The sequence below is a fragment of the Sander lucioperca genome, chromosome 2 (genome assembly GCF_008315115.2).
Source record: "Sander lucioperca isolate FBNREF2018 chromosome 2, SLUC_FBN_1.2, whole genome shotgun sequence".
In the NCBI taxonomy this organism is placed as follows: Eukaryota; Metazoa; Chordata; class Actinopteri; order Perciformes; family Percidae; genus Sander; species Sander lucioperca.
In genome coordinates, this window is record NC_050174.1 from 1,213,819 (window position 1) to 1,227,500 (window position 13,682).

General features: G+C 40.3%; 1 protein-coding gene across 2 annotated transcripts in view; it reads left to right on the plus strand.

The window, feature by feature from the left end:
- The window catches only part of tcf7l1b (transcription factor 7 like 1b), a 74,631-nt gene that overhangs the window by 52,380 nt on the left and 8,569 nt on the right, over positions 1-13,682 (plus strand). For both annotated transcript variants that reach the window (XM_031305100.2, XM_031305101.2), the window contains exons 5-7: positions 5,567-5,702; positions 8,491-8,593; positions 9,222-9,305. In XM_031305100.2, coding sequence (XP_031160960.1) covers positions 5,567-5,702; positions 8,491-8,593; positions 9,222-9,305 — 323 coding nt within the window. The remainder of the gene's footprint in view (positions 1-5,566; positions 5,703-8,490; positions 8,594-9,221; positions 9,306-13,682) is intronic.

Consider the following 13,682-nt stretch of genomic DNA (forward strand, 5'->3'; position numbering starts at 1 on the left):
TGTGTTCCTCGCGGTTTCCTTATTACACTCTGCTTGTTGGATGGTGAAAGCAGACGTATGGAGCTCTCACGGGCTGGAGGAATATTCCCTCCACACATGAAGCGAGTGAAAGAAGGCATTGATGCGTCCGTGTTTGGTTTTAACTCATGATTGAGCCATTAGTGTGGCTTTTTTTTCTTTCCTTTTTTTTGTGATTCCACAAAACCACACGTTATGCTCTTCAGATCTCTGCAGAGCGTTATACGTTTGAATTCGACAAAAACAACGCTGATTTTGATCGGTTTCACTCCAAAATGTGATTTAAGGAGAGGGAGTTGCTTGATGAAGTAGCCATGTTTTATTCCTAACGGAGACAGACTCTGGCAGGTAGGATACAGGTCCGAATAGTTTTGCATATGTGCAACCTGCGTTCTCCATCTCTTCCCTCTCTCCACATTTTGGGTTCGGGGCTGCAGAACTGAAAAGGCAGCCCCCCACCTCCCCCCACCGAGGTTGAAACTAGTGCCTTCAAACTTAGAAAAATATGTGTAGAGCACACGATTGGTGTATTCCAGGATATGAATAATTAATAAGTGTCATTTCAAATTCTCACTGAAGTGCTTTCCAAAAAATGTGTTGGCACCCGGGTCTAGAGGTCTCAAACAGCCCTCACAATATAGGGAGAAAAAATCCAGGCATATTGTACATTAAGTAGAACAACAAAGCACAACTCAAATATACATGACATGTGGGAGTTGGGATTTTCGAGCCAGCAGGTCAACACTATTTCTGCCGCGAAAGCTTCATCAAAGCCTGTTTTCTCTGTGTTGTGTGAAACCGTGTTTCTCTGTCATACACGTTGACCTTATGCGCTCTTTAAGTCTGGAGAAACTAAAAAAATAAAAAATAAAGTCCAGAGCAAAGAGATCTTAATATAGCCGTGTTTAAACAGCAGTAAATATTTTCCCTCACTCCGTCTGGCATTAGCAGAATCAAAGCGTGCTTTACACACGGGAGAAAAAAAAAAAAAACCCAATTTGCTACAGATTGAAAAAGGGAGGAAAAGGTTGGACCTTTTCTTTTTCTTTTTTAAGAAATGGGCAGAGGAAAAAAAAAAAAAAGCAAAAGATTTGGAACAATTCTTAGCAGCGTGAAGCGAGAGAGTGCACCGACGTCTCAATGCAAACCTTGTTCCTCGGCAGACCACGTTGGAGAGGTTGAGAAGGGGGTGTGAGGAGGAGGGGGGGGGGGGTATTGAAGAAAGGTTAGCCTGGAGGAACAAGACTCCTTTCCCCCCCCCCCCCCCACTCCCTCCCTCCCTCCCCCTCCCTCCCCTTGACCCTCCCATGTGACAAGTTGAGCCAACAAGTGCTCCATTGAGCCGGGCAGCCAAGGGGAAATGACTGCGAGACGGAGCGCTGCCTAATGAAAGTAGAGACGCAGGTTATTATTATTGTCTTCATCGTGTTGGTCGTAGCAGTGACGGGGGCGGGGGGTTTGGGGGGGAGTCTGTGCGTCGACATTTTGGGCCGCAACTAACTGATTATTTTCATTTTACCGATTTTAATCTGTGGGTTGTTTGCTGGATTAAGCGATTAGTTGTTTGGTCTATAAAAATGTCAGAAAACGGGCACCCAGATAGCTCAGTTGGTAGAGCGTGCGCCCATATATAGAGGTTTACTCCTCGACGCAGCGGCCGTGGGTTCGACTCGACCTGCGGCCCTTTGCTGCATGTCATTCCCCCCCTCTCTCTCCCCTTTCATGTCTTCAGCTGTCCTGTCAATAAAGGCCTAAAAATGCCCCCAAAAATAATCTTTGAAAAAAAAAAGCCCAAGATGACGTCCTCAAATGTCTCGTTTTGTCCCCAACTCAAAGATATTCAGTTTACTGTCACAGAGGAGAGAAGAAACTAGAACAATATTCACATTTAACAAGCTGGAATCAGAGACATTTTACTATAACGACCCTGACTGATTCTGACCGTCGGAGTCCAGGCTGTAAACACTCACACAAAGACTAAAGTTAGAAGCTCGTTTTGACTCCTCGTTCAACATTTCCTCTCTGACGGAGTATAAAATCTGACCTAAAGGAAGAAATGGGTTTAAATACATGATGTCTAATAGTATATCTGCTATTAATGAGTGAAGAAACTAGAAAATATTCACATTTTAGAAGCTGGAATCAGAGAATGGATTTTTTTTTCTTCACCCAAACCGATGAATTGATTATCAAAATAGTCGCTGATAAAGTATTCAGATCCCGTTACTTGAATAAAAGTACTAATACCACACTGTCAGAATACTCTGTTACAAGTAAAAGTCCTGCATTGAAAATGCTACTTAAGTAAAAGTCTGTAAGTATCATCAGGAAAATGTACTTCAAGTATTAAATGTAAAAGTACTCGATTGTAGAAAGTGTAAAGGATCAACCAGTTGTGTGTTTAATGGTCTGATCATGTCAGCTGGACTTGTAGTCCGTTATATTGTTGGGAGGTTTACTTTAGAATAACACATCAGATTTTATAAACTACATGTGTTTTGTGTGCAGAAATCTAAATGTGTAAAGTAACTAGTAACTAAAGTAACTAGTAACTAAAGCTGTAACAGAATAATGTAGTGGAGTAAAAAGTACAATATTTCTCTCTGAAATGTAGCGGAGTAGAAGTAGAAAGTGGCCTGAAAAGAAAAGACTCAAGTAAAGTACAAGTACCTCAACATATGTACTTAAGTACAGTAGATAGATAGATAGATAGATAGATAGATAGATAGATAGATAGATAGATAGATAGATAGATAGATAGATACTTTTTTGATCCCCAAGGGAAAATTCTCGATCCCAGTAGCTTAAAGACATCACACACAACATACACATACATCATAAACAGGATGATAGAATAACAAATTCACATGAATAATATGGGCAATAAAAGAAAAGATACTAAAATAAAAAAATCCACATGAACGTACTACTTGAGTAAATGTACTAAGTTACATTCCAACGGTGCTCTGGACTTCCTGTTCTTCCCCACTTTATCTAAAGTTACACCATGTTTTTCTAACTGTAATAGTTAGGGTGGTCTGCAGTGTAACGTGGCGGTGTAATCCACCCATGAGCGTCTGCTTCATCTTCCCCATCCAGTGACTTCCGTCAGACACAGTGGGATGATGATGTCTCCACTTGTTTACGGCCGTCCAGTTTACCTTCGGCTGCTTGTGTTGGTCTGTGGCTCCGTGGTGTGACTTTTGGACTGCGTGGCTCTGTTGTTTTTCTCCTCGGGTTGAACAAACAGTTCTCTGCTCGGCTTAAACAGCCGTAATGGTCTTGGCATGTGTCAGCAGGGCTTTTTAGTGTTCCTTGGGGCCGGTCCAGATTGCATCACAGGGCCGGTCACACGCACACAGCACACAGTCTGATGTGATGTTTACCGGAGAGGGCATTCACACATGATGCCCTCTTCTTACACCGTGTGTTTCTTTTGAACAATGGGCAACAGAAATGTGGTCTACACTGAGGGATAGTTATAAGCTTGTTTTTCTTAGCCACAATCATGATAGCTTGCATTGTTTTCTCGAGGTTTGAGGAAGACTTAAGGCTGTTTTATGCTTCTGCGTCAACGCCACGCCGTAGCCACGCCGTAGCCACGCCGTAGCCACGCCGTAGCTACGGCGTCGTGACCCTTTCAGAGTTCTGCGTCGGGGTTGCTTTGCATCGCGGTGCATCTCACCGCCATAACGCTAGGGGGTGATAAGTCAGAGGTTATTTGCGAGGTGTCTGCCAGCCAGTTTATGTTATGTTAGCAAGTAGGGCTGCAACTAACGATTATTTTCATAGTCGATTAACCTGTCGATTATTTTCTCGATTAATCGATTAGTTGTTTGATCTATAAAAATGTCAAAACACGGTGAAAAATGTGGATCAGCGTTTCCCAAAAAGCCCAAGATGACGTCCTCAAATGTCTTGTTTTGTCCCCAACTCAAATATATTCAGTTTACTGTCACAGAGGAGAGAAGAAACTAGAAGATATTCACATTTAACAAGCTGACATCAGAGAAATCTTATTTTTTTTAATAAAAAAATGACTCAAACGATGAATCGATTATCAAAATAGTTGCCGATTAATTTAATAGTTGACAACTAATCGATTAATCGATTCATCGTTGCACCTCTATTAGCAAGCAAACTTTAGCACAACTGCCCACAAAGTACTGCTTGCTGGCTAGCTGCTAATTTCAAAGCGTTACTGACATATATAGACACTTTACAAACGGATAACCCTGTCATTTTAACCAAAATATGTCTGAGTTTATTTGCAAATCTTACGTCAGTGAACTAGCATGTTGCTGCTCCCCACAGTAGGCTGCTTGAGCTATCAACACACAGGACCAGTTGACCAATCACAGTCCTTGCAGTCTGCGTCGCCTCGACGCAAAGTTACAAATGTTTGGAGGTGCACGTCGAGCTACGGCGGAGGGCTCGGAGGGCCCTCCAGCCTTTAAGGGCATGTATTTGGTGGGACAAAAACATATGCAATTTGACATCATTTTGGACCGTTATTATCACCATATCTGTGTCTAAAACGTCGGAAAATCTAGAGCAGATAATGAATAAATAACATTTAAAATGTGCTAAATAAAGAAGTCTAAGTTAGATCTAAGAAAAGTCATGTAGTTAGTTTTGATGCTCACTGAGATTTAACATTAATTTGGCCTTGGCTTTGATGGATAGCATTCCCTCTTTCTCCTTTAACATTAAAATATTCTGGGAAAAAGAATTTACATTATCAATGTCCTAACATCATATTTGTTTTGTTTTTATGATTACTTGTCCTTTTCTCTCCTCTTTTTCTTACCTCTGTCCCTTTTTATTTATTTATATGTAAACACTATATGTTTTTATATTTTTCTCTTCATGTATTGTTGAATAGTTGCAGGGAAGCCAACATGCCGAGCCCCCCCGAGGGTTCACTGGGTTACCTTTGCATGTCCTTGTTTATTTAATGTCTCTTAAATCAGGGATCTTCAACGGTTTTTAGGCCAAAGACCTCTTAACTTAAAGAGAGATGGAGTAGGGACCCCCTACTACTGTAAATATATTGTATAAAATTAAGTTGCATGTTAAACTGGGCCGGATGGATAGAAATTAATGGATATATATATTATTTATATCATCTTTTAATGTGGAAGTCACAGTGGATCCTTAAGCTTACCTGTATGGCTACCTTGCCTAATAGTAAGCTTATCTTCAATGTGTAAATTAAATAATTTTTTTTTCACAAATAGGCCATTTTATCTTTGCTGTTAATAGATTGGATTCATATTATTGTACATTTTTAGACATATTTGAATTTTTGAAAAAAAATGTAAACATAATTTGGCAGCACCCCTGCACTTACTCTGTGGGGGTCACAGACCTCCTTTTGAATATCTCTGTCTTAAATTAATCATTGTTTGGTGTTTTTCACCATGCGCTGGGTAACTCATATCCAACTGTTGTCAATGTTATGTGTCAGACACGTGTTGCACGTTGCTCACTTCTTGCTCCTAACTGCTATGTGTCTGTTTCTCTGTGTTTCTGTCTTCACCAACAGTCCAATAAAGTCCCCGTGGTGCAGCACGCCCACCACGTCCACCCTCTGACGCCCCTCATCACCTACAGCAATGAACACTTCTCCCCCGGCACGCCGCCGTCACACCTCTCCCCAGAGATCCTCGACCCAAAGACAGGTAATGGCTCGGATCCACTTCACTGCACACTGTACTTCTTAGAGCACTGGTTCTCAAATGGGGGTACGTGTACCCCTAGGGGTACTTTGGAGGACTGCAGGGGGTACGGGAGCGCTTTAAAAAAAAAAAATGTTGTCGCTTTTTGTCACTATTTTCGACCTGTTCTTGCCTTCCTTCCCTCCTTCCCTCCTTCATTCCTTCCTTCCTTCCTTCCTTTTTTTCTACTGTCTTCTTTTTTTTTTGTCTTTAGTTTTTTTTCGCTTTTTTTCAAAAAACAGTGCCGCCTTTTTCAAGGTTTTTGTCACTTTTTTCGAAGTTTGTCTTCCTTCTTTCTACTGTGTTTTTTTTTTACAAGTCTGTCGCTTTTTGCGAAGTTTTTGTGACTATTTTCCACCTATTCTTGCCTTCCTTCCTTCTTTCTACCGACTTTTTTTTTTAAAGTTTTTGTTGCCATTTTTCATCAGCATTTAAATGTTTTTCAGTCACATGGCTGCTGTTTGGTAAATCTATCGCTGGTCAGGGGTACTAAAGCACAATTCAAAAGGGGTACATTATTGAAAAAGTTTGAGAACCAGTGTTTTTTTACAACCAAGGCCCTATTTTCCCATCTTTTTATGTCTAAGGGGAATAACAATCTTTGAAGTTGGTCCAGTATTAAGCCCCCAGCACAAGCTGTTAGGGGTGCACCATTCAGAAAATGTCACGATTTGATTTTTAGGCTCAAGATTCGATTCAGAATCGATTCTCGATTCAAAAAACGATTCACAGTATGTACATGTAGTTACTTTTCCCATGTGATTGCAGTAGACATACAATTACATTTTGTAGTTATTTATTTGTTTTTATTAAAAAATATGAATCGTTTTTTGGAATTCTATGAATCGATTTTGAATCGGTAGAGCTTGAATCGCTTTTTTGTCAATATACATACTTAGTTTCCATCCACTAAAAATTCAGTTTTTGCCGCCAACAGGCTCAGATTATTAGTTATTATTAAGTGTCTGACAACATTATGAAAGGATCCCTACAGAGATAGACCTTTTAGTTAAAGAGTAAGATCCTTTTAGTTTAACATGAAACAGCCCCGAAAATCCCCATCACCAAACCCACCAGACTCCATGTAAATAATCAGTCATTTTATCATCCTAAAACACTCTTCATTCAAAGTCGACAGAAACAAAATAAAACTATCAAAAGCCGTCTTGGTTCATCTTTCCGCTGTTCCAACAATCACCACTCTGGTTTGGTTGAAATTAACCCTTAATCCACCCATTTGCATGTGGAGATATGCTGGCTCTATACACGCTAAAATGGCTGTTTATTTAAATGGAGTCTGGTGGGTTTGGTGTTCAGCCTGGTTTACATGTGCTGCAGCTCTTGCAGGACCAATTTAAAAGATTTTTTCTTCATATTAGTCACTCAGACACCGTAGTATTGGAAAATTACCTCTCAAATAACCTTCCGAAGTGAAATTCCACATACAGACTGTCAGTAATCTCGACAGGTGGCTGTAAAAGCTACATTTTGTCAAAGCATCAGTTAAGATGAATTCAAATAGTAACCAACGTGACCAAGCTGAACAGAAATATTGAAACATCCACAGAAAGCAGGAGGCAGACACTGTGATGTGCACCAACAAAGGGTCACGACGTCTGAAAAGGAAACTGTTTCTGTTGAAACGTACTGAGCAAGTTTCTATGGACATTTTGTTACTTGTTTTCACCTTGAAAACTCACTATTGTAATCCCCAGAGTGAAGGATGAAACTACAAACTTTACACAGCGACCCTTTCAACCCTAAAAAGAGTACAGCGATTGTTGTCTATTGAGTTTCTGAAATGTATTATTTCCTATTTTATGTTCCTATATTTCTGTAACTTCTGTCTAAATGTCAATTTGAAAATGATTTTGGGTAAGAGAAAGGGTCGATTTAACAATCAGTGATTTACGGACACGGGGGTGGGATTAAATAAGTTTAACCCTTCGACCATGCATCATCCTCCAAAACTGAAAATCAACACTTTTTCTGGCGTCTTTGTCTCTTTTTTCGACATTTTACGTGCTTTTTTTCAATGTTTTTGGTGCTTTTTAAAAATCTATTCGAACGTTTACTTTCACTACCATGTATGAACACCATCACCAACTTATATAGTTTTACACTTATTTTTGGAATTAATGGTCAATAAACCTCCTTTTTAGGAAATTGTACCTAATTCTTTAGTTAAAAAAGCAGGAATTATTTAGACTCATTTTAAAGGAAGGATCATCAAAGAAGGGTATATGTCAACGTTCAGTCGGGTTCAGTTTCGAAACATTTCATTTTTATTTATTTTTTATGTTAAAAAATTGAACAAAACACCCAAAATTGTGAATGAAAATAGAGATCCGATTTTGTTGTACTTGCGAAGCGCGTTGTATGGAATCATCCGTGTTATTTTTATCTTGATTTCTGATATAGAAATTTAGAAAATGGGTCAAATTTGACCCAAAGACAACACAAGGTTTAAATCCTTCTTCTCACTTCTTTCTCAATATGTACACGAATCGACCAGCGTTCACCATTACCTTTTGTTGTAATGACTATTATTAATTTATTATCTTATTTATTTATGCATCTTGTTTTATTTCTTGTCTGCTGTTTCTGTTCTTTACATATTTGAAATAAAACCTCCTCAATCAATTAATCAATCAATCAAAGATGATGGCAAATATTGTTTGAAATAAGCCCTCTATGTAAGAAGCTGCATGTTTTTTAAAGCTGCTTTCTTCCCTCTTTGGCCCCTCCGCAGGTATTCCTCGGACGCCTCACCCGTCAGAGCTCTCTCCGTACTACCCGCTGTCTCCCGGCGCGGTCGGATCCATCGCACACCCTCTGGGCTGGTTCATGCAGCAGTAAGTCACGTTTATAGTCAGCTGTCCACTCAGCTAGAATGTTATTGTAATTTATTTATCTGAACAGGGACAGTGCACAAAAAACCATGAATAGATGTCTTGTGCCAGGTTGTAGCAAATTGCTAGTTTCCGCCCGTAGTCCCTGGGCAGGTAGGTGGTGCAATAAAATACAGACAAAGTATTTACAGTATACAATACAGATACGTAAAGTCATACAAATCTACAGACATTATTTTCCCCCTATCCCACCCCATCTAGAGCTAAAACTAGACCGCAGGTGCACCGTATCGGAACAAAAATAAATGTGAACATTTGAGTTCAGCGGGAGGAATTTATGAACATTTATGGCTTTTGGTACGGCTCTCGTAATCAATTGCAACGGTGCTGTTCCACAGGCAGATGACTGGAGTTGATGAGTAGAGGATTAGTGCTGCTGGGTTAGCTGTCAGCTGGGTTTGATCCACCGCACACTGGAGCTTTCGCTCCCTCTGTCTCTGTCTGTCTCCGTCTGTCTCTCTGTCTCCGTCTGTCTCTCCGTCACAAACAACAACAAGGAGTAAATACATCTGATATAATAATGATAAAAGTAAACGGGGTAATCCCTCTCTTGTCTCCCTCCGTCTCTCAGGCAGGGCCAGCCCATGTACTCCATCCCTCCGGGGGGATTCCGTCACCCCTACCCAGCGCTGGCGATGAATGCATCCATGTCCAGGTGAGCAGATCATGTTCGCCAAAAAAAAAGGGAGACATGTAATATCTGCTGCTGCTATGATATGCTGTAATCATGTTTCTCCTGCTTTGTGCGCCAGCCTTTTTAAACACTAGGTAAAAGAAATAGCTGCTGTGCATTTTTAAACCTCCATTGTTTGCATTGTTAAATAGCAGTGGTACAAAATATCGATACGGCAATATATTGTTTTCCTTCTTCGTGCGAAACGATAATCAATACCCTGGTGCCAAATATGGATATTTTAATGAATAAAGTAAGGCCCTCTAAATAGGGCTGGGTATCAATCAAAGATTTTCCAATACGGGTACTGATACCAATACCATGACTTCGATACCGGTTCCTAAACTATACTTTTTTCGATAGCAGTTTTATAAAACAAAAAGAAATTACAACATTACACATTACAGCACAAATCTTTCTATTTATTTTTCAGCTTCTACTACGTGAGTACGGCTCTGTGTCTCTACGTCGTTTAACGTTAGACGGCCAGTCACAGACATTATTAGATCTTGGCAGAAGCACACTGCGTGCTTATTGGCTCACCGATGTTGATGAGATTTACTCCTTAGGTATTGAAACTGGGTATTGAATGGCGAGGCATTTTTCGACCCTTGAGAGGCAATTCGGCCGGTGCCTAAAAGGTATTGAATTCGGTACCCAGCCCTAGTTCTGAATAGATTTCCCTGCTCCCAGCGTCGCTGCTTCATGGCTCCTCGAGGCGGCGCAGCAGTTTGAGGAAAATAACAGACGCCCCACCTACGTTTAAAGTGCTCATATTATGCTTTTTGGCTTTTCCCTTTCCTTTATTGTGTTATATATCTTTTGTGCATGTTATATGTTTACAAAGTGAAAAAGCCCAAAGTCCACCCCAAAGGGACTTACCATCTCCAACAGAAAACACTGTTCACAAACTGCTCCAAACAGCTCTATTGTAGTCCAGCCTTTACTTCAGAGACAAACGTGGTCACTTTGGAACACACGTTATAATGCTCGCCTAGCTGCTAGCATGGCACGCCCTCATACTCTGCTTCTGACTGGCTAGTAGTCCTTACCTAGGTACTGTCAGGGCACGCCCTCATACTCTGCTTCTGACTGGCTAGTAGTCCTTACCTAGCTACTGAGCATGTGCGACTCCCAACAAAGATGTTACAGCAGTGAGAGGTCTCTGTAGCTAAAACAGAGAGCTCAACACACAGGGTGAAAAGAGGAGCTGCAGCAATGTGCAGTACAACAAAAATATGGTGTTTTTTGGAAATTAAACCATGTAAACCTATTCTGATATAACCTCTAAATACAATTATGAACCTGAAAATGAGCATAATGTGAGCACTTAGTTGATCTATAGTTGTGTCATTTTAATTTACAGACTAAAAACCTTCACTTAAGCTTCTCACAGGCGTTTTGTATTCATATTTAGACCGATACCGTGATGGATCTTTATAGGATTGGCAATATATTGATTATCGCAGACTTGCATCGTGATGTTATCGGTATCGTGAGCCGTGTATCGTACCGTGAGGTCCTCTGTGATTCCCACCCCCTACTGTTAAAATGTTTTGGCAACATTTTTATAGAAAAAGCTTCTTCTTTTTTGAATAACACACTTTCAACTCATGAACAGGCAGCGGCGTCGGGAGCACAAAGGGATCCGAGGTTTAAGTCCATCGCAGCACAAGTTCAGCTTGTTAAATAGTGCGAAGGTGTTATTGGCATTCAGTGCTCCTCTCCTGTCTTTTCTCCCGGAGCAAAACTTCTGTGGTCAGGGCAATGTTCTGAGAACGAACGAACACACACACACACACACACACACACGGCAGAGATGAAAGGGCTGAGAATCGATAACGACAAATCAAAGCTCATCTGAACCTGCACGTCCAATCAGACTAAACTCTCTGACCCTCTTCTTTTTTCTAAATTGGGCAGATTTGTAGCGAGCCTTCCGGTGTTGGTACGAGATGAAATATTCAGAAGCGTCTCTGTGATCAATAGGATGTGCAGCACCGTCCTGAGACGGACTCACAACAATCACAGCACACCTCACAGAAGCTTTTTTTCTCACTTTAATGCGTCAGATTTGGTGCAAGCTAAATGCCGCACCAACTTCAATATTTAGCTGTCTGTTCTTAACTTTGTCTGCATTTGTTCATCTAAAAGATATCACTTTAACGTGCCCTTATTGTGAAAATTATAGGATTTGGGGTGTTATTTTGTCTCTCTGGTGCTTCCACACACATACAAACTTTGAAAAAAACATCCATGCTGTTTAGAGTGAGATACGGTTTCTGAATGTGTCCTGCCTTCAGTCTCTGGGTGAGCTGGTCAAAATCTGCACGGTTTCTACGTCACTAGCCGAAACGAGGTGGCTAACCGTTAGCATGCTAGCGCTAGCATGCTAGCTCGTTCTCAATGGCAAAACACTGCTACAACACAGACAAATTCACCCTAATCTACAAAATAAATTGTATAGAGCTACTTACATGTCCCTGTTCTGCAGTTATTCCACACAAAGTTGGAAGTGCGCCCTCGTTTAGAAGAAGTCTCCCGGCTAATCCTGCCTTGTACTACTGAAGTTGGAGAAACAGCTAGCTAGCTCATGTAGTCCTTACCTAGCTATTGAGCATGTGATCTTACCTAGCTACTGAGCATGTGCGACTGCCAACAAAGATGTTCCAGCAGTGAGAGGTCTCACTCTGTAGCTAAAACAGAGACCTGAACACAGGGTGAAAAGAGGAGCTGCAGCAATGTGCAGTACAACAAAAATATGGTGTTTTTTTGAAAATTAAACCATGTAAACCTATTCTGATATAACCTCTAAATACAATTATGAACCTGAAAATGAGCATAATATGAGCACTTTAAAAGTGTGATTATTACAAAGTAAAAAATGAAGCAAGAAAGCATTAAAGTAGGAATAAAAAAACCTAATTTCAACTTTATTATGAAGTCAAAATGGTTAATTGTTTACAATATTTGTATCTAGAAGATGTAACGTTCAAGTTGTTAATAGATAATGAGGTATAAAATGAAACAAGAAAGAATTAAAGAATGGATACAATCTTATTTCAATTCAATTTTATTTCTTGTGTCAAAGCCTAACAGAAGTTATCTCGGGACACATTACAAATAGAGTAGGTCTAGACCACACTATAATTTACCCAGACTGCATCGGGAGCATTATTTTGACTGCGTGCCATCACTTGGAGCAGTATTCATCAGGGACCAAGTGGGATGTTTACAGACTTAGTCGGTATAGGTTTATCACCCAGGGAACCATGTGGCACCTCCTTGTTTATACAGCATGAATTATTGAGTGGTTCAAGGCAAAAGGAGGAAAATAAAGCCAAATATCAGTTCCTAGTAACAGATAGTTTTATTAGACATCATGTATTTAAACCCATTTCTTCCTTTAGGTCAGATTTTATACTCAGTCAGAGAGGAAATGTTGAACGAGGAGTCAAAACGAGCTTCTAACTTTAGTCTTTGTGTGAGTGTTTGCAGCCTGGACTCCGACGGTCAGAATCAGTCAGGGTCGTTATAGTAAACTCAGACAATATCGGTTTGAGTCATTTTTTGAAGAAAGAAACCGTGGAAACTTCTGTAATTATTCCAGACCTGCAAAGATGAATCAATTAGTTGTCAACTATAAAATAAATCGCCAACTATTTTGATAATAGATTATATCGGTTAATAATCGGTTTGAGTCATTCTTTATGGAAAAAAAGTCAAACATTCTTAGATTCCAGCTTGTTAAATGTGAATATTGTTCTAGTTTCTTCTCTCCTCTGTGACAGTAATCTGAATATCTTTGAGTTGTGGAAAAAAACGAGACATTTGAGGACATCATCTTGGACTTTTTGGGAAACACTGATCCACATTTTTCACCATTTTCTGACATTTCATAGACCAAACAACTCATCCAATAATTCATAAAATAATCAACAGCTAAATCATTGTTAGTTGCAGCTCTAATGCATTTATAATAGAAAAAAAACAACATCAAAATGTGCACTCAAGTGTGGAGGGCTGTGTGAGGGCAACAGGAGGCAACGTTTGATCGGTTGGGTTTACCAGTGCCCACTGCGTCCGTCCGGACTAAACTCATACGCACAATGAGTTCCCTGCCGGCCTTTTTGTCCAAATAAAGAGTTCTTCAAAAGCCCCTTTTATTCAGCAATGGCTGCGGAAAAGTGGAGTGTGTTGTTGCCATGGCAACAGCATGGCCGTGACACCTGAAACCACTTTCCTTACCACGTTCCAGAGAGCGCTCCGACAGCCCCGTGCACACACAGAACACCTTTCACAAACGTGTCTCGCTTTTATTTCCAATTGTTAGCACAATGGAGCATTGTGATGAACCGC